Source organism: Rhincodon typus, chromosome 31 (genome assembly GCF_021869965.1).
Source record: "Rhincodon typus isolate 14 chromosome 31, sRhiTyp1.1, whole genome shotgun sequence".
NCBI lineage: Eukaryota > Metazoa > Chordata > Chondrichthyes > Orectolobiformes > Rhincodontidae > Rhincodon > Rhincodon typus.
In genome coordinates, this window is record NC_063362.1 from 28787792 (window position 1) to 28807285 (window position 19494).

A 19494-nucleotide genomic window follows, 5' to 3' on the forward strand; every position below is an offset into this window, starting at 1 on the left:
CTCAGATTCTCCAGCATCTGCAGTTCCTACTATCTCTGAGAATTTATATGCTTGTGAGTAAATTATAGGAGTTGAGTTCTAAATTTTGAGGTAGCTTAATGAAGAAAATGTATTATTTAATTATCTCCATGTTGATCAGACCAAATGTTCCATTCCGTTTGAGATTATTGTTACCCTGTTGAATTTCTCTGGGATTGAAAATTCCTGTGTGTCTCAGCTGTTACTACACACATCCAATTTTGATATGCTGTCCAGTCCAATGATGTCTTTAGGTTGGCATGTTACAGGCCATCTGATTTGAGCAAAGTCTGTAATATGTCGGTGTTTGAAATATGTCTTGTATTTTCTACATAGGTTCATTCTAATTACCATCAAGACTTTTAAATATCGTTCATTCTGAGTTACCAGAATGTTTAGAGCTCTGAATTTACTAAGAGTGCAAACAAAATTGTCCAGACATAAATCATTGCATTTCATTTGACCTTGATTAAGATCATTATTGTTTTTTTCCTCAACATTTAGTACAAGTGATCCATTTATCTATCTATCATGAGTTTTCTGGGGGCCCTTGCTTAAACCGATCATCTACACATGTCAGAAGTTGTTACTAATCTATCAGGGGTATGTCATTCAGTGATGAAATGTCACAGGTGTTCGTGGTCACAAGGTTACAAAGCCTCTTACTTTTGACTCTTTCTGATGTTTAACATTAAATGACTGCAGTTTGTTTTTTCTGTCAATATAGATTTGCATAGTGCTCTCAGGCACAGCTCTGAAACAGCAGCCATCTGTTTCCTCAAGGGAAAGTTACTGTCCTGGAACTAATCAAAGGAACTGCCAAATCTAAAGTAGTGACATGTTTAATTCATACTAGATACCATCACCTATGGGTCCTGGCATTAGTTTCCTCTTTAATCTTTCAATTCATGTTAAAGTATGTTTTACTTGAGAGTTCCTGGACGAAGTTGGGAAACAGAGTTGAGCTTTGTTCAAAAATGAATACCAAGGCATTTGAAGAGATCTTTTTCATTCCATAAAACAGTCTGAATTCATCTTGTTGGGGACAAAGTGATAATAATCAAGGCTTCAAACAGTATGCATCTCAACTTATTTTTGTTGCATGGCAGTTCATCTCCAAAATTGCTAAGTTTTTTTTTTAGTTTAAAAAAATTGCAAGATATAGATGTGGGCCTGTATTTGAAATTAAAGTAACAATGATATTGTCAAGGCCCACCCTGAATGAGGAGCAAATCAGACAAAGTCTGCTGTTCATTTTTGTGCAGCCAAAAATGGAAATCAGCAACAAAAACAAAGTTGCTGGAAAAGCTCTGCAGGTCTGGCAGCATCTGTGAAGGAGAAAACAGAGTTAACGTTTCGGGTCCAGTGACCCTTCCTCAGAACTGATGGTGGCTGGGAAAGTGTCAGTTTATATGCAGAAAATAGGGAGGTGGGTGGGGTAGGGAGTAAACGATAGGATAGAGCCCAAAGAGAGAGAAAGACAGTTGGACAGACAAAGGAGTTGCTAACGATCAGGCTGGGAGGTTGAATAGTTGTTAATGGGGACTGTTAGTGACTAACAACAGGGGGTGTGTAATGGCAGGCTATGTGGTAACAAGGCCTGGTGTGTAGGGTAGGGGGCTGGGACATGGGAGAGCTTAGGCCCTAAAATTATTGAGTCCAGGGGGCTGTAAGGTCCCAAGCGGAAAATGAGATATTGTTCCTCTAGTTTGCGTTGGGCTTCACTGGAACACTGCAGCAAGCCTGAGACAGAGATGTTGGCCAGGGAGCAGGGTGGTGCATTGAAGTGGCAGGCAACAGGTGATTCAGGGTCTTTTTTGCGAGCAGAACGTAGATGTGCTGCGAAGTGGTCGCCAAGTCTACGCTTCGTTTCCCCAATGTAGAGGAGACCACATTGTGAGCAGCGAATGCAGTAGACTAGATTCTGAGAAGCGCTGGTGAAGTGTTGCTTCACCTGGAAGGTATGTTTGGACCCTTGGATACTGGGGAGGGAGGAGGTAAATGGGCAGGTGTTGCACCTTCGCCGGTTACAGGGGAAGGTGCCATAGGGCTGTGGGGAGGTGTTGGGGGTGAAGGAAGTGTGGACCAGGGTGTCCCGGACGCACATTCCCCTCCCTTTCACTACCCCACCCACCTCTCTATTTTCTGCATTTAAACTGACCAATGACGTTAGAAGCATAATTACTGCCAAATATCTTCGTTGGAATTCAACTTTTTTATTGGTGTGGAGTCACATTTCTTCATTTTTTAAATTATTATTGGTGATTTTTTAAATGCATATTTTTACTTTTCCTGAGTCTCTTTCATCTCTGTTGCATCTTTTGCCCCTCTCAATTTCAAGCTGCATAATTTGGCATTGAATGCAATGTTCTAACTTAGACGTCCTGGTTCAGATTCTGGACACTTCAGGGAACATTCTTCAATCTGGTTATTGCTTGCCCTTTTCACTATGGCCCCAGATCCACTGAAGCAGACGCTATGCTGCAATGCATTTCTAATGACCATATGTTAGAGTGACAAAAAAAACATACAGAAGGCCTGTGGGCAAATGTAAGTGGTTTGAATAACTGGTGCTGTTCATTTGACATGAATTACCAGTGTAAATACAAAATCAGTGATACCTTGTATAGACTGTTCAACTACTTTATAGAATGTATGTAAAGAGGTGTGAATTTAGTTATCAAGATCATGTATTAATACATATAGTATCTTTCTTCAATTCACACACTTTAGAAGCATACCTATTTTGAGTACTAAAGACCGTCTTCATTTAACTGTAGTAAAAAGGTGCAGTATATTGTTTCATTCAGTGTTGCACATACATATGAAGAAAAATGTATTCGTTGAACACAAACAAGTAGTCAATACAGTTTAAGGCCTGGGAATAATTGTCACTTTGAAAATCCAAGGAGGAATATTGTTCTGGGTAATTTGATTCAAAGCTTTACTTCCTTTGTACTTGTTTATAATACTCATCCTCTCTTAGCTGTGAACAGTATATAGTGACCAGGGAGGAACCCATGTTGACACCATTCCTTATAATCATTAGAGTCATAGATGCATCCCTGATTGGCTGGACCATCTGCCTGAGGGAGAATTCGGCTAATGGCAAGGAATGACAGCAATTACTTATAGTCTATGAAGGCTAGCTGAAGACTAATTCCAGTATATTTCACGCTGCAATATGTTGTCATTTGTGCACAGACAGTATTAAAGTAGCCCTTTATGCTGTCAGAAGCAGAAAAATATAGGAACAGGAGTAGGCTATTCAGCCCATTGAGCCTGCTGTACTGTTCAATATGGTCATGGCTGAACATCCACTTCAATGCCTTTTACCTGCACTATCCCCAACAGTCTTTACATCATTGGTGATAAGAAATCTGTCAGTCTCTACTTTGAGCATATTCAATGACTGAGCTTTCATGACCCACGCAGAATAGAGAATTTCAAAGATTTACAACATCTATCCGTGTAAGTATTTTGTAGGTTGCAGTGAGATCACCTCTTAACCTTTGAAACTCAAGAGAGAATTTTGGCCTAATTTTCTCAGTATCGCTTCATTGGACAGTTCTGCTATTTGGCCAGCAAGTCAAGTGAACCTTTCTTGCACTCCTGTTATGGCTACAATATCCTGCCTCATTGAAGGGAACCAAAACTACATATAGTACTCCACAAGATTTGTCAAACACTCTTTGTCATTCACAAGTACGTGCTGACTATGCCCAATAAGATCAGTATTATCATGTATTCATTTATTATATCATTCTGAAGTAAAAAAAAATTCCCTACTGCTGATATAAGGCTAATTCATCTGTAGTCCCCCATTTTCTCTCTCCCTTGTTTCTTAAATAGTCAGGTGACATTTGCAATCTTCCAATCAGAGGAAACTGTTCCAGTATCTATAGACCTCCTTGAAGATAATGCATTCATTATCTCCACAGCTATCTCTTTCAGCATTCAAAGATGGAGAATATCTGAGACTTACCAACCCATTAATTTCTCCAGCACAACCTTCTTACTAATTCTAATTTTCCTTGATTCCCCATTCTTCCTTGTTCTTTCGATTTCTAATTGGGTTGGATTTGTCCTGCTTTTTGTGTAGAGGACATACCTGGGCAATTTTTCACATTTTTGGTGTAGACGCCAGTGTTGTAATTGTACTGGAACAGCTTGGCTAGGGGAACGGCAAGTTCTGGATGGCAAGCTTTCAGTACTATTGCCGGAATGTTGTCAGCACCCACAGCATTTGCAGTATCCTGTGTCTCCTACGATTTCTTGATATTATGTGGAGTGAATCACATTGGCTGATGACTGGTTTCTGTTATGCTGGGGACACTGGAGGCAGTCGAGATGGATCATCCATATGGCACGTCTCTCTGAAGATTGCTGCAAATGCTTCAGCCTTATCTTTTGCACTGAGTTATTGGGTTCTTCCATTATGGAGGATAGGAATATTTGTGCTGCCTCCTCCAGTGAGTTGTTTAATTGTCACTGCCATTCACAACTGGCTGTGGCAGGACGGCAGAACTTAGATCTGATCCATTGGTTGTGGGATCACTTGCTGCTTACACTGTTTGGCATGCAGGTTGCCCTGTTTGGTAGCTTCACCAAGTTGACACCTCATTTTTAGATATGCCTGGTGTGGCTTCTGGCCTGCCCTTCTGCACTCTCCATCGAACCAGGGTCAATCCCAAGGCTTGACGGTAACGGGTGAGTGGGGCCATGAGTTTACAGATGGTGCTGGAGTACAATTCTGCTGCTCTTGATGGCCCACAGTGCCTCATGAATGCCCAGTCTTGAGTTGCTAGAGCTGTACGAAGTCTGTCCCATTTAGCACAGTGATAGTGCCACACAAAATGATGGAGGGTTTTCTCGATGGGATGGGAGGATTTCATCCCCACAAGAACTGTGAAGTGGTCATTCTTGCCGATACTGTCAAGGACAAGCGCATGTGCAGCTGGCAAATTGGTAAAGATGAGGTCAAGTATATATTTCCCTCTTGTTGGTTCCCTCTCCACCTGCCGCAGACCCAGTCTAGCAGCTGTGTCCTTCTAGGACCCGGTCAGCTCAATCAATAGTCCTGCAGCCTAGCCACTTTCGCAACCTCCCATCCAGAGTACATGTTGCACTCTTGCCATCCTCCTTCCTAATGTTGTTCCACATGGAGGAGTACTGATTCATCAGCTGAGGGAAGACAGTATGTGGTAATCAGCAGGAGGTTTCCTAACCCATTGTTTAACCTGAAGCCATGAGACTTCACGAGTTCTGGAGTGAATGTTGAGGACTCCTACAGCAACACCCTCCCGACTGTATACCAACGTGCTGCCATCTCTGCTGTGTCTGCCCTGCCGGTGGCACAGAACATATCCAGGGATAATGATGGTGTTGTCTGAGACATTGTCTGTCAGGTATGATTCAGTAAGTATGAGGCTTTTGTTTGACTAGTCCACGGGACAGCTCTCCCAATTTTGGCACTAGCCCCCAGATATTAGTAAGGAGGACTTTGCAGGCCCAACAGGGCTGTTTCTGCCGTTGTCTTTTCAGTGTCTAAGTCCATGCCTGGTGATCCATCCAGTTTCATATCTTTGTTGAGACTGAGTGGCTTGCTAGGCCATTTCAGAGGGCAGTTGAGCGTCAACCACATTGTTGTGAGTCTGGAGTCATATTTAGGCCAGACTAGATAAGGATGGCAGATTTCCTTCCCTGAAGGACGTTAGCAAGCTGGATGGGTGCCTTCATACACCAGTCAGTGAAGGTAAGCATGCCGGTAATGCAGCTGGTCAGGAAGGCAAATGGCACGTTGGTCTTCATAACCACAGGATTCGAATACAAGAGTAGGGATGACTTGCTGCAGTTATATAGGGCCCTGATGAGACCATATGTGGAATGGTGTGTAGTTTTGGTCTCCTTATATGAGGAGGGATGCTCTTGCTATAGAGGCAGTGCAGCAAAAGGTCACATGACTGTCAGCTGGGTTGGCACAACTTCCATATGAGAAGAGGTTGAAAAGGTTAGGATTGTGTTCGCTGGAATTAAGAAGAATGAGGGGGAATGTCATAGAAACCTATAACATTTTAACAGCCTGGACATGGTAGATGCAGGAAGGATGTTCTTGATGACAGTAGTCTGGAACCAGTGGTCACAGTCTAAGGATACACGGTAAACCATTTAGGACTGAGTTGAGAAAACGTTTTTTCACCCAGAGTGTGTTCACTATCACTGAAAGCAATGAAGGCCAAAACATTGTATGATGTAAAGAAGGAGTCAGATGTAACACTTGGATTTAAAAGGATCAAAGGATTTGAGGGAAAAGCAAGAACAGCCTTTTGAGTTAGATGATCGGCCATGACCATAATGAATGATGGAGTAAGCTTGAAGGGCCGAGTGGCCTACCTCTGCCTTATCTTCTATATTCATCTTATACATCTTCTGACTGTGCCTCTAATGGGCCTACATTTATTTCAGCCAAGCATTTTTTTAACCTACCTTTAGAAGCTTTCACAGTCTGTTTTGACTTTTTTTTTTGCTAATTAGGTTCTTCCTAAATGTAAATATCTTCAAATATACCATCCCCAGTCTTGATCATTTTGCAACCATGTTTCTGTAAAGGCACTTAAGTCATACCCATTTACCTCCATTTGTGCCTTTAAATCATCTACCTTGACACTGTGTGCATGCAGGTAGAGTGCCTTTAACTTTGTGTTTTTCACCTTATTTCACAATCTAAGCTTTGTTGATGCTCACCTATGATTCGCCTGCCTTCTTATTTCACTCACCACTTTTCTACTTCCTGATAATTTTTGTTTCTTTCAACTACCCCTCTGGTTCCTATTCCCCTCATGAGCTAGTTTAAATCTCCCCATCAGCACTAGCACTGAAGGTGTTGAACACATTTTTTCTGTTGTTGTGGACCCCTCTGATTTGCTGAGTCTGGGTCACATGATTATTCTCACCTCTGCACTTACTAAACATAATAGCTTTCATGCTGTCAAACTTTGACGTGTTCTAATGATGTGCACAGATTTTAGATTGAAGCAAAAGGTCCAGATTATTTAGTTATTAAAATCTTCTTAATTATAATACATCATCCACGCACCACAATCCCACACGTCCATTTCTGTGGATCTGTAAATTTAGTTTGAAGTGCAGGTGAATGTTAGCTACCTGGTTTTAAGTCAAAACAAACTGATATATTGCTGCAATTCATGTGGCCTAACGTAATGTGAGAAAGCCTATGCCACCATATATCAACAATGTCCAGATGGTGCTTTAATATTCAAGGTCAGTAACACTTCCAAACCTATATAACTAGGCTATAGTTTCAAGATGTAAGAAGGATACACCTTAGTAGAAGAATAATGAGAACTCCTTTCAATGTGATAAATAATCTCTCCTCCTCCATGATATTTTACACCCCAACCTAGCCGCATTTCTGGACAAGCTAGGTTTTCCAGGGCACTCTTGCAAATTCAGTCATCCATCATCAACACCAGCATCAAAATGATTGTAACATCATTGTGCCCATCTGTGCAACTCTACCGGTATATATCAATGAATTCATGGGACAGAATCTTCCCAGGCACTGAACAACATGGGCATTGGCAAGAAAGTTAGGAGAGTCACTAGAGATTGGCAATGATGAGCTTCCCATGTCGAGAGCAAAAAGTCTCATTTTCGAACCAAATGGTGAATGACAAGATGAGATTGTCCCTAGTGAGTTGCCAGAGGCCAACTTGCATGTATTAAAATCCCCATCATTATGAAATCTCACCTCATTAGTATGTAGTTTCCCAGTCTGTCATCCTATAGATAGAAACTAAAGGGCAACACTTGCTGCAATGCAATTCAGAGCAGTTACCTGGTGTCTTCAGCTCCCCACTTGCTCTTCTGATCCTCTATCAGTCACCAATATCTCAGACCATGCTCCATAGACATCAACTACATTTTCCCATCAGCAAAGCAGAGTGCCGGTTACCCTCTGACCAGTATTTGTGGGGCAAACAGTGCAGGGTGACTGTGAACTACCAGTGCTTGATTGGGTGTATGGCTAGACTTTAAAGATGGTCCAGCACCAGAAGTTTTGGAAAATCCTGGCAGTGGCTTGTGGCAAATGGGGAAAGTACAACGAGTGGGTGCAGTAGGGGTGCGGTGATAGATAAGGAAGGTAATTTGAGAAGACTTGCTAGGGCTCGGAGAGAAACTCTCTGTGAAACTTGCCAAACATGACACTTAGCCAATTTTTTATACAATTCAGCCCATAGTATCAGTGAATGTTCTGGTAAAAAGCGAATAAGAATAATGTTAAAAAATGAGCCAACATGTAAATCAGTATCATTCAAAGTTCTTTGAAAGAGGAGATGTTCTGAACACATCCATGGCAGTTGGGAATTTCAGCAGTCTAACCTTGTTGCACCTGTTCTTTCAGGGGCCAGCTCCATCAGCAGTGTTGTGAAAAATGGACAATGGTGTGTGAAGACACTCAAGCAAAAATGGCAAGAATGGCAGCTGCAGCTGCATGGGGACTAGGTATGTGATTACCTTCAGTTATCAAAGTGGCTAATGTGCAATTAGTGTTACTGCTATCATTTCATTTTAATTTTGCCAGTGTAATGTGGAATTTTTTTGCTAATTAGTTATATGGAAGCCACTTTTTTTTGATGAGGGTAGATTTGCATCTGAAAGAGGTGAAAAAAAATAAATTGACTCTTCAGGTTTAAATTGGAGCTAGTTTTGTTTTTGTTCAAGTATGTACTCTAACAAAGGTACAGTTCGTTAGTCTGTTAAAGGTGATCTTTGTGCAAAGATGGTTGCACCACCACTGTGGTGCCTCATTTAAAGTCATTTCTCACAGAGAAGCACTGGAGATTGTGGGTGCTGAACTAACAAAGTATATTTGGTATGTATTGTGATCATGTTTTATTATCTGTATGATTTGTATGTTCGTTTGAAGCTGTTGTTTATTTACTGTCATCTTCTATTAAATGTTGACCCTTTCCTGATGGGATTGTTTATAAATTGCAACAATGATACAGCCCTTTTGACCTAACTGCTCAATCCTGATGTTTATGTTCCACACAAGCCACCTTTCTACTTTATGCCATTTCACCGCAACACAACATTTATTCCTTCCTCACTCCTTTACTTATCCAACCTCCTCTTCAATAGTTTCATGAGTTCACCTCAGCTACTCTGTTTACAGCAAGTTCCACATTTTAACTACTGTTTATTAAATCTAGAATCAAAGGGGGCATTCAGTGTTAAGCATCTGATATTAAAGTAACCCTGTTGAGTTTAAAAATTATTATTCCTGGCAAGTTACTATCTATGGAACAACGGACAGTTTGGCTGAAAGTATTTTTTTTTACAATTGCAATTTTTTAAAGCCTAAAATTAGGACAATTGTGTTCTGCATTACAACTCATGATCACAATGACAGCAATTTAACAGAGTAATCAAACTCTTGAACAGAGCATGACTTGTGGAGTGCATTGCAGCATCAACGTGAGGTGCCGCAAGTCATATCAAGTACAGTTAGGTTTCTTCTGTTGTATTCATCATCTCAGTTCCAGTTCTGTTGGAAGGGAAGGTATGTCCTTTCTGAGCTATTGTCGCACAATTGCTAGCAGCTGATTTGCAACAATATACGTGAAGATATGGGATGAAGTTATTCACATCTCATATTGGCTATTACATTATAGTCCAGGCAAATGATGGAGGATTGTAGGGAAAAAGAAAGGATTTCATACTCTCAAAATAAATAGTGTGCCCTGTGTTTTTGTCGACAATATAGAACGTGTTTTTGAAAAAAAGGAAAATTGAAAACCAGAAGTAATGAGCCCGGATTTCAGTGGAAATCTTTAGTATTTTTTAGAGGCAGTTTCCAAACTGCTGTGCTTTGTTGTATAGACGTTTTCTGCAGTACGAAGTTACTAACAAACATTTGTTTTTACTGTACTGAAAAAAGCCTCAGATTAGATATTTTTCGCTCACTGAGAGGAGCCATTGATTACTTGGGAAAGGCCATTAGCAGCTTTCAGACTCCAGAATATAATATCAAGCAGCTTGCTGAAATTAGAGAAAAATGGTTTTCCTTTAGTTTCTAAGCTTTCCTTTTGCTGTTGCCAGGGTACAGGGTAACTATTAATCCACAGAAATGTGAGTAACAAAGCTCCTGTTTCATGAAGTCGCATAATTGGAAAATTCTTATTTTCATATTTTTAGTTTCTCAGTATACTTTGGTCAACCCATACAAGTGGAATTTGAAAATGATCATGTTTAATCTCACCTTTCCAATACTGGCCTTTCTCACCCAGGTACTGCAAATTCATTAACAGAAGTCTTCCTGTGTATGTTCAAGATTGACCTGTTCAGATTTATGAGGGAACTAAGTCTTCAATATCTAGGCTTCAAAACAACTCTTTGAAGCCTTTTTCAGTGATTGAAAATTAATTTTAAAGTTTTTCTTCCTTTCCCCAAATGGACGGTAGAACCCAAGAGGAGATTTATGGTAAATAAATTGATTTACAACCATTTCTTCTGAAAAATGGATTAGGGATGAATAATAAAAGAGTACAGGTATGATTCAAAGATAATTGGTAGAAGACAATGAAGCTGCTTAGAGCCTTACATTTCTCATTTGAAAACTGGACATGACTTAAAAGAAAAAAAAAATTGATGGCACTAAAGTGATCTGTTATTGCGCCGATTCTTTCGAAAACGATATTTTCACTTTATTGGAACTTATGCCAGGCAACATCATTTAACAAGTCAACATAAGTGCCACATTCATGAGATTTGTTGTGGAACAAGTTAAAACCTGTCCAACAATAATAGGGAATAATTGGTTGGACTTTTGCACTTTTATTGAGGAGCAGTATAGCAAATGTGACAGTGTAACAAAAGTAGATAATCTGCTGAAAGGTCATTGACCTGAAACATTAATTCTGTTTCTGTTTTTCACAGATGCTGTCAGACTTTCTGATTCTTTGTAGAATGTTTCTGTTTTTCCTTTAAAATGAAGTCAATTTTGCTTAACCTAACAAATATCCTGCAACTGGGAATTTAGTCAACCAAACTTCATTAGATAACACCTCAGCTAACACCATGCATGAACATATGGTTTCTAACACTTCGCTTGTTATGCTTTATTGTATTTCTTAATAGGTCATTGGGACAGTATGGAGGAGTATGCTTGTATGATTCCAAGAGATACTCATGATGGTGCCTTCTACAGAGCTGTGTTGGCATTACACCAGGATCTCTTCTCTTTAGCCCAGCAGGTATGTATATGTTCTGTCAGAACAACTTGTACAGTTGATCAGAACAAGAGACTATCTGATCAACTCCCAATAACATTCAACAACATTTCTATTAATAGTGATTGAATCTTTCCAGTTGCTGTTAGTTTAGTTTAAGCACAATTTGTCCTCAGCTATCTAATTAATAAAGATTGACTGAACTTAAAATGCTGGCTCTCCTGCATCTGAGCAGGAGGCCCAGGTTCAAGTCCCACCTGCTCCAGAGATGTGTAATACCATCTCTTCACAGGTTGGTTAGAAAATATCTATATAAACATAGAAATATAGGAGCAGGAGGAGGCCATTTAGCCCTTCGAGCCTGCTTCGCCATTCATCACGATCATGGTTGATCGTCTAACTCAATAGCCTAATCCTGCTTTCTCCCCATAAAGTTTGATCCCATTTGCCCCAAGTGCTACATCTATCTGTCTCTTGAGTACATTCCACATTTAGGCATCAACTGAATCCCACAGGCTCACCACTCTTTAGGTGAAAAAATGTCTTCTCATCTCAGTCCTAAATGGTCTATCCGAATTCTCAGACTGTGACCCCTGGTTCTGGGCATACCCACCATCGGGAACACCCTCCCTACATCTACCCTGTTTGGTCCTGTTAGAATTTTTTAAGTCTCTATGAGACCCTTCCTCATTCATCTGAACTCCAGTGAAAACAATCCGAACTTAATCAATCTCTCCTCGTACATCAGTCCTGCCATCCCTGGAATCAGCCTGACAAACCTTCGCTGCACTCCCTCAAGAACAAGAGCATCCTTCCTCAGAAAAGGAGACCAAACTGCACACAATATTCTCGTAATGGCCTCACCAAGACACTGTATAACTGCAACAACACATCACTGCTCCTGTACTCAAAGCTTCTCGCAATGAAGGCCAACGTACCCTCTGCATTCTTTACCGCATGCTGCACCTGCATGCTTACCTTCAGCGACTGGTGCATGAGGACACCCAGGCTCTGCTGCACACTCCCCTCTCCCAATTTACAGCCAATCAGGTAGTAAACTGCCTCCTCGTTACTGGGTCTGTTGAGCTTAGTGAGATTTTAATACAGGATAAAGCACACTAGTGGGGCTGTTGTGTGCAGTGCTGGTGTCCCTACCTCTGGACAAAGAGGACTGGGTTCAAAACTCATCTACTCCAGAGATGTGTTGGTTATCTGTGAACAGATTGGTTATAAAATATCTACAAGTTGTAAACAAGTAAGGGAAAAATAGCAAGACTAAATCAATAGAAAAACAGGACACAGTAAAGGGCTGGTGAGGTGCTGTTGCAGTTTCCTGACCTCCAGGCCAGGAAGCCTTGGTTCAAGTCCCACCTGCTGAAGAGGTGTGTATGAACATTTCTGATCAGGTTGATTAGAACATGTCAAAAGCACAGTAGTAAGGTCACTTGCGGTGCAGTGCTAGTGTTCCTACTTCTAGGCCAGAAGGCAAGTCATAAGATCTTTGAACAAACCAATTAAAATATGTATAGCACACTAGTTATACAGCAAAACAATATGACCATGATTACTTGTCCAAGTCAGGCAAGGCAGCTGATAAGAACAAACAGCTATTGTTTTTTCTTTTCTCCATTTGTCTCAATGTCTTGTGTCATCACAACTTTATAAACTACCCAAGATTGTTAACATGTAACTGCCCTTAGGAGGCTTTGCAAAGCCTCTCACTTCATCGTGGTTTTTGGAGATTAATCTGAACGAATTATTGACAGGGCATTCGTTCCTCATAAAGGTTTCCTTTATTAAAAGTACCAGTAAAATGTCAAATTCTTAGCCTAAGTCATGGGGTAAAGCCTGTCCTTATGTCATCTATCTGCCATGAGCTGTTAGAGCCTTCAGTTGTTGATCAATCAGGACTTTACATCTTTACTTATCTCGCCTTAGACCGTTTCCCATGACTGGTTTTACATGTCCTTTTCATCTCATTTCTAGCTTTTAACTACTTTCAGGTAATCTGTTGTTAGGGCTAGCAGTAATTTATACCTGAAGCAGTAAGGCTGATTCAGTTCATGACATCTATTTTCTGATTAGACTATTGAAGCATTAGGTTGTTCATTAAAGTAATTTTCATTTTCATAAATCATAGAATAGATCATAGATCATAGAATCCCTACAGTGTGGAAACAGGCCCTTCGGCCCAACAAGTCCACACCAACCCTCGGAGCATCCCACCCAGAAACATCCCCCTATAACCCACCTAATCTACACATCCCTGAACACTATGGGCAATTTAGCATGGCCAGTCCACCTAGCCTGCACATCTTTGGACTGTGTGAGGAAACTGTAGCACCCGGAGGAAACCCACGCAGACGCGGGGAGAAAGTCCAAACTCCACTCGGATACAGTTGCCCGAGGCTGGAATCAAACCCAGGTCCCTGGTGCTGTGAGGCAGCAGTGCTCACCACTGAGCCACCATGCTGCAGACACATTAATTTTTAGCAAGCAACTCTATTAAGCAACGCTAAATGAATATTCTAATTCAGCTTTGATGTTCTTTTGTTTTAATTATCTAAAAACTTGCTCTACTACTATTTCAGAAATCTCATGGCTCCTTTTCAGCCTAGTTATAACGTTTGCCATATAAAAGTAATCATTGCATTGGCTCAGTTCTAGAGAAACAAAATCTTGAACAGTTTCCATCAAAACAAAACTTAGGGCACTAACCCATTCCATTACCCATTCAGGATATCTACTAAATATGTATTTTTTCCAAACCTATTTCCAAATTCCAACACATGTTAAATACCCCACCATTAACATCATGGAGATTACCTTTGACTAGAAACTTAGCTGGAGCAGTCACGTAAATACTCTGGCTACAAATGCAGGTCAGAGGCTCAGAATTTTATGGCTGGTAACTCACTTGTAGACTTTCAAAACTTGTTCACCAATTATGCTTTGTGTTTGAGAGTCTAATTTAAAGCCTCTCATTTGCCTCAGCGAGTGCAGATCCCCACAGCTCTCCGGAAACTCAACACTATTCCACACAAAGCAGCCCATAAATATTTGCCAGTATAGAGTGACAACAATGTATACTGTCTAGAAAATGCACTGAAGCAAAGCCAAGGTTTCTTTGTTCATACCTTCAATATTTGGGAAGATTGTGTATTAAAATGTTGGTTTATTGCTAAGGATTTACTTAAAGATACGAATACGAATAAAAACAGTGAACAGATTTTCAAAGATAGTAATTTTGCCTATTAGGAAGAAGGTTGAGAGTTTAGAACTGAATATTATCCGAATTGCCAGCACTGTGCTGTATTTGAATGTGCGCTGCTTGTTAGAAGTAACTTCCTTTCAATGATGCATCAGTACCATCTCTGATCTGACCAATCCACGGAGGTTAGTAAACCCAAAAACAAGTTAGAAGACTGAAGAGCTACTCAATGAAAGGCCAAAATAACTGAAATTCAAACATTACAGATTGTAGAATGTTACAGTTCCTGAATCGGGGAGGTGGTGGCCTGGTGGTATTATTGCTGGACTGTTACTCCAGAGACCCAGATAATGTTCTGGAGACCTGGGTTTGAATCCTGCCATGGCAGATGGTGGAATTTGAATTTAATAAAAATGTCTGGAATTAAGAATCTAATGATAGGCAAAAAATACTTTCCTAGCCAGTGACGCCCTCATCCTGTTAAGGAATTCTTTTAAAAAATCGTTACTATGTTTTGTTTTCCTGCAAAATTGTCATTACACTCCAAAAATAACTCATTTTGTAAGTATGTCAAGATATTTCAGTGCATGAGTTGTGATGTCAATCATATTTGTACTTGAATTTAAGCACCACTGGTTAATAAGGCTGATAATTGCTGTTATTAGCTACAATATACTGAGGAGAGACTTGCTTAGAGTAAGAGAATGAATTGTGGATGTCAACGTATTTATATCTCTCTGTACTCTAGGTTAGTATCAGTCTTGAAGAGTACTTTATTTGCTGGGATTACTTGAGATATTTTGGTCAAGAGTTTCTGCTTTGGATACAAATGATAATCCCAACTCAGTTTGCTCTCAAAATTGCATACACTTATGGAATTGAATACTTTTTAAAGTTTGTGCTCAAACTTATTTGCTTATTGTTCAAATAAAAGCTTCCATGAACCAGCTCAATACAGAAGCATTTTAATTTTAAACAAGTTTATGCAAATTTTATTTTCAAAATGTAATTTTGAACAAAAATGGTTTTATGTTAAAAGAAAATTCCCCAATAAATTTAAAAGTGATAACCTGGTTCAGCTTTATTAATGCAACCACAAGTGAGATTATCATGAAAAATAAGTTTTTAATCAATCCACCACCTGAGTAGTCTCATTTTGAATAACTTTAAAAACTGTACAGATCTGTTTACTAGTTACATTAGGATGCCATTATCAGATTCTTAGTACGTGCATTAAGAAAAAATTGAAATATAGCTATTAGTGTCCATGTCCCTAAAAACGAAGTTTAATTTTCAGAACTTACTGTAAGGCCTGGAAACAGGTACAGATAACAAAAAGACGCAATGGTGATTAATTTGAATAGTTTGTGAATGAATTCAGTTTTCAAGCACTTTTTCTTCCAAATCAACACAAAAGAATAAAGAAACTTCATTTACACTAAATGTAAATTACCCTTGAAATTTCTAGATCTTCTGCACTGGTTTTGGTTGAATTGTACTGAAAAGGATAGTGCTATTAGTAGAAACCCTGGGCCTGCTCTTTTAAATCAAAACTTAGTTCACTTCCCATCCACAGTTTCACTGCATACTCTTAGTGTATCTTTGTTCTGTTATTTTCAATTAACTGAAATCAATATGACCAGAAAAGTGCTTTCTCTGAATGTTTATCACAGGCTGTTTATGGTAGCTTGCTGCGCAGAAACTGCTATATTTCCCTACATTGCGTAAGTGACATCACTTCAAATATAGTCGCCTAGAATTGTGACGGAATGCTTCAGGACTTCTTAGGGCATTAAATGTACATAATTAAATATTAATATAAAGATACAAGATCATTCAAGTAGGGAGAGTAAGGGTATTTTCCTTACACATGTGTTAATAAATGTCAATCAACACAAAACAAAATGAAGTGTATAAATACAGAAGTAAATAGGATTGCATATCAGCCAATATATTAAGATGCTGAAGAATTCTAAAATTCTAAACTACTTTTCACGAAAATAAAAGTCTCTATACAAGTGAATAATATAGATGCAGGCGTGTGTTGTTTGTTCAAAGTATACATGCAGAAGCTTGTATATGCTGCAAAGCTATTTGCAACTTCTGTAATGTATTAAAACACACTTATACTAATGTTAAACTGTTGAAAAACTACCCCTTCTAATTCACAGTATTTCCATGTCTTTGGGCTTTTGATATGGGTGCAAAATGTTCTTTATAAATGCTTTTCATGCAAAACATCCGCATCTTTTCTTACCAATGGAACCCCTTATCAAAGCTGAAGAACAGCAGTTCATTTTAAAATCAGTGGGCTATCACCTGCATTAAATTCCACTGATCAGAGAATGTTAGTCTCAGGTCTCCACAGAGAAGTTGACTATAATGTTTTCCAAATGCCAGTGAGCCTGTTTTGTATTTGCAAATTCAATTTTTTTTCCTCCTAAAGGTGATGTAGTTACATGACTACAAAATTATTTTTTAATGATTTCAGTCACCCCTACATCTACTGGAAGTGGACAGATTTATGTTCTGGGCACTTCATTCATCTGTATGTGAGCATTACATTTCCATCCCGTAACTTCACAAAAACAAATTTAGAAATCTGGTTAAATTTTGATCAAAGGTACCTGATGCAGTAAAGAAGTCTGTGATTATGATTCCAAACCTCTCATTCAATTGTGCACATACATGGAAGGTTATGTCTCATGCTGGGAGCTGATCTCTACGCCAGCCATATGTGGCTTTAAAATTAAGTCACTGGGTCTATCATTCTGACTGCCAGCTGTTTTTTTTAACTTCATACTGGGCCCCGATTGCTCTAACCTGCTTCCTGTTATTGACTATAGTTGGAGCAACCCCTGACCTCATCAATAAATCATTTGCAGATTTTGATAATTCCATGTATAAAACTCAAGATCTTTAATAACATTGGGCTGGAGATAATTTTATTTTAATATTTGTTACTGCTGTTTCCTTTTATGCCTGGCACTCCTGCTTACTGTAATTATTTCAGTGCTGCTTAATGTACTTCAGATGTTGGCTTGGCATTCTTCACTCCCCATGCCTCAGAGTATCGCAGCATTTTTGTTTTAAAGTTTAATTCATATATTTAATTTTGATGTTTCAACAAATACAGGTCCTTGCTGTTTACCGCTCGTAGTATATTCTGTAATAATAGTGTTTGGTATTCAGGTGGAAGGCAGGTATGGTGTTAAAAGATATTCAAAGGACACCTGAAATATAATCAATGCAGAATTTGGCTAAGCCCAATGTCAATCAGCTTATGCAGTCCCGTCCAGTAATTGCCAAGACACCATTTGAAGGGGCCTTTCCCTCTGGGAAATCTTCTTTAAAATGATGTTTGGAAAATCTGAAAATCACCTACAGTAACTATATATCTTTCATTTGAAAGATTTTTCATGTACTGTTGCCTGTAATACATGAAGATACATAAGTAGATTATACACAAAGTTTCAACGATTTTCTTTTCACGTGAATTAAAATGAACTTGCTTTAATTTGAAGAATCAATTTTTTTTAAAAACTGGAATAATTACAATAAATGAATTGTGTAAGCTGCTTCTGTGTAATTGTATAAATTTGCAACTGTCAGTAGAGAATTCTAATTTATGATATATACTTGTTATCATTATACCCACCACAAATACTAGTATTAGGAACTTCTCACACTTTAATCAACCAACATAAAAGTTTCTGAGAGTGGGAGTTCTGTTGTGATCAAAAGAGATAAAATGCTTTTATTTTGTGAGTGGTCCAAGCGACAACTGCTTTGCACCTTGGAATAAAAGGAAGGGGAGACCAGATCTGAAATGTTGAAGAATAGTTCAAGGATTATAGGGGAAAAGCTGGAAATCGGAATTGTGATGAAATTGCCCTGTACCACTTAGTTTCATACTTATTCAAGCTTGCTTCATTTGGCTGAATTTGACTTCCTCTGAAGTAAAATATTGAACCTTTGACCGTAATGTATCTAGCTACTGGAACAGAGGCACAATAATCATATTTGGTAGCTTTTTTTGTTGCTGTTGGCCACAAAAGCATTGTTTTGGTGTAAATTATTCCCTTTTTCAGCTGAACTTCATAGTTTTTGTGTCCAAGTGCTTATGGTGGCTGAGGATATGTGGAGGGGGTGCAGTGTTGTGGTGGTGGTTAGAAATAGGATTTGAAGAGTGAATACCTTAGTAACAAATCCAGAGGTGATGTTTTCAATTAGTTAATAAGGATGAAGCAGCATATTGATATAAGATGTAATAATAAAGCGATCTAATATATTTTTCTTCTTCCATTGTAGTGCATTGACAAGGCGAGAGACTTGCTGGATACAGAGCTGACTGCTATGGCTGGAGAGAGCTACAGCCGTGCCTATGGGGTGAGTCTGATAAAGGTTGAACTTCATGATCCATCTTTTGTTGTTATGTTTCAGAGTTTGTTCATTAATGATATATACTTCATGATCTCAGAACTAATAAATGATGAAACTTGGCAGTTCTCCCTATTCCAGATACCCAATGCAGCCGAATTATATCATATCATGTTACCAGCTCCTAACTGAATTCAACCATCTTCAATGACTACTAGCAACTGTCTCTGCATGAACGGTTTAGAGTATAATCCAGTCTCTATAATAATAGAGGCTCTGAAATTCATAGAAGATCATTTTTGATGAAAATTGCTAATAATGGTGCTGATTGTTATATTGGGGAATATTTCCTGACTTGCCACTCATGCACTTCTGTTACCAGCTTGTTTAAGTTATTTATTGGGTAGTCCATACTTTTTGCATTAGTCTTGAACAATGGCTTGTTTGATTAATGAATTGTTAAAATTGGGAAATAAAGAATAAATTATATGTGAAAATGGCTGATACAGTAAGATAATTAAAAGCATACAACACAATAATTAATTATTTCTGTTGATGCCAGTATTCAGTCTGTGCTCGAGATTTCCATGGACTTGATTTGTTTCCACATGGCGGTTATAGGCTGAGTTA

The 19494-nt window shown here is 39.0% G+C and overlaps 1 protein-coding gene across 1 annotated transcript in view; it reads left to right on the plus strand.

The window, feature by feature from the left end:
* mtor (mechanistic target of rapamycin kinase) overlaps positions 1-19494 on the plus strand; it is a 358206-nt gene that overhangs the window by 240854 nt on the left and 97858 nt on the right. The window contains exons 30-32 of the mRNA XM_048614903.1: positions 8444-8544; positions 11182-11297; positions 18796-18873. Coding sequence (XP_048470860.1) covers positions 8444-8544; positions 11182-11297; positions 18796-18873 — 295 coding nt within the window. The remainder of the gene's footprint in view (positions 1-8443; positions 8545-11181; positions 11298-18795; positions 18874-19494) is intronic.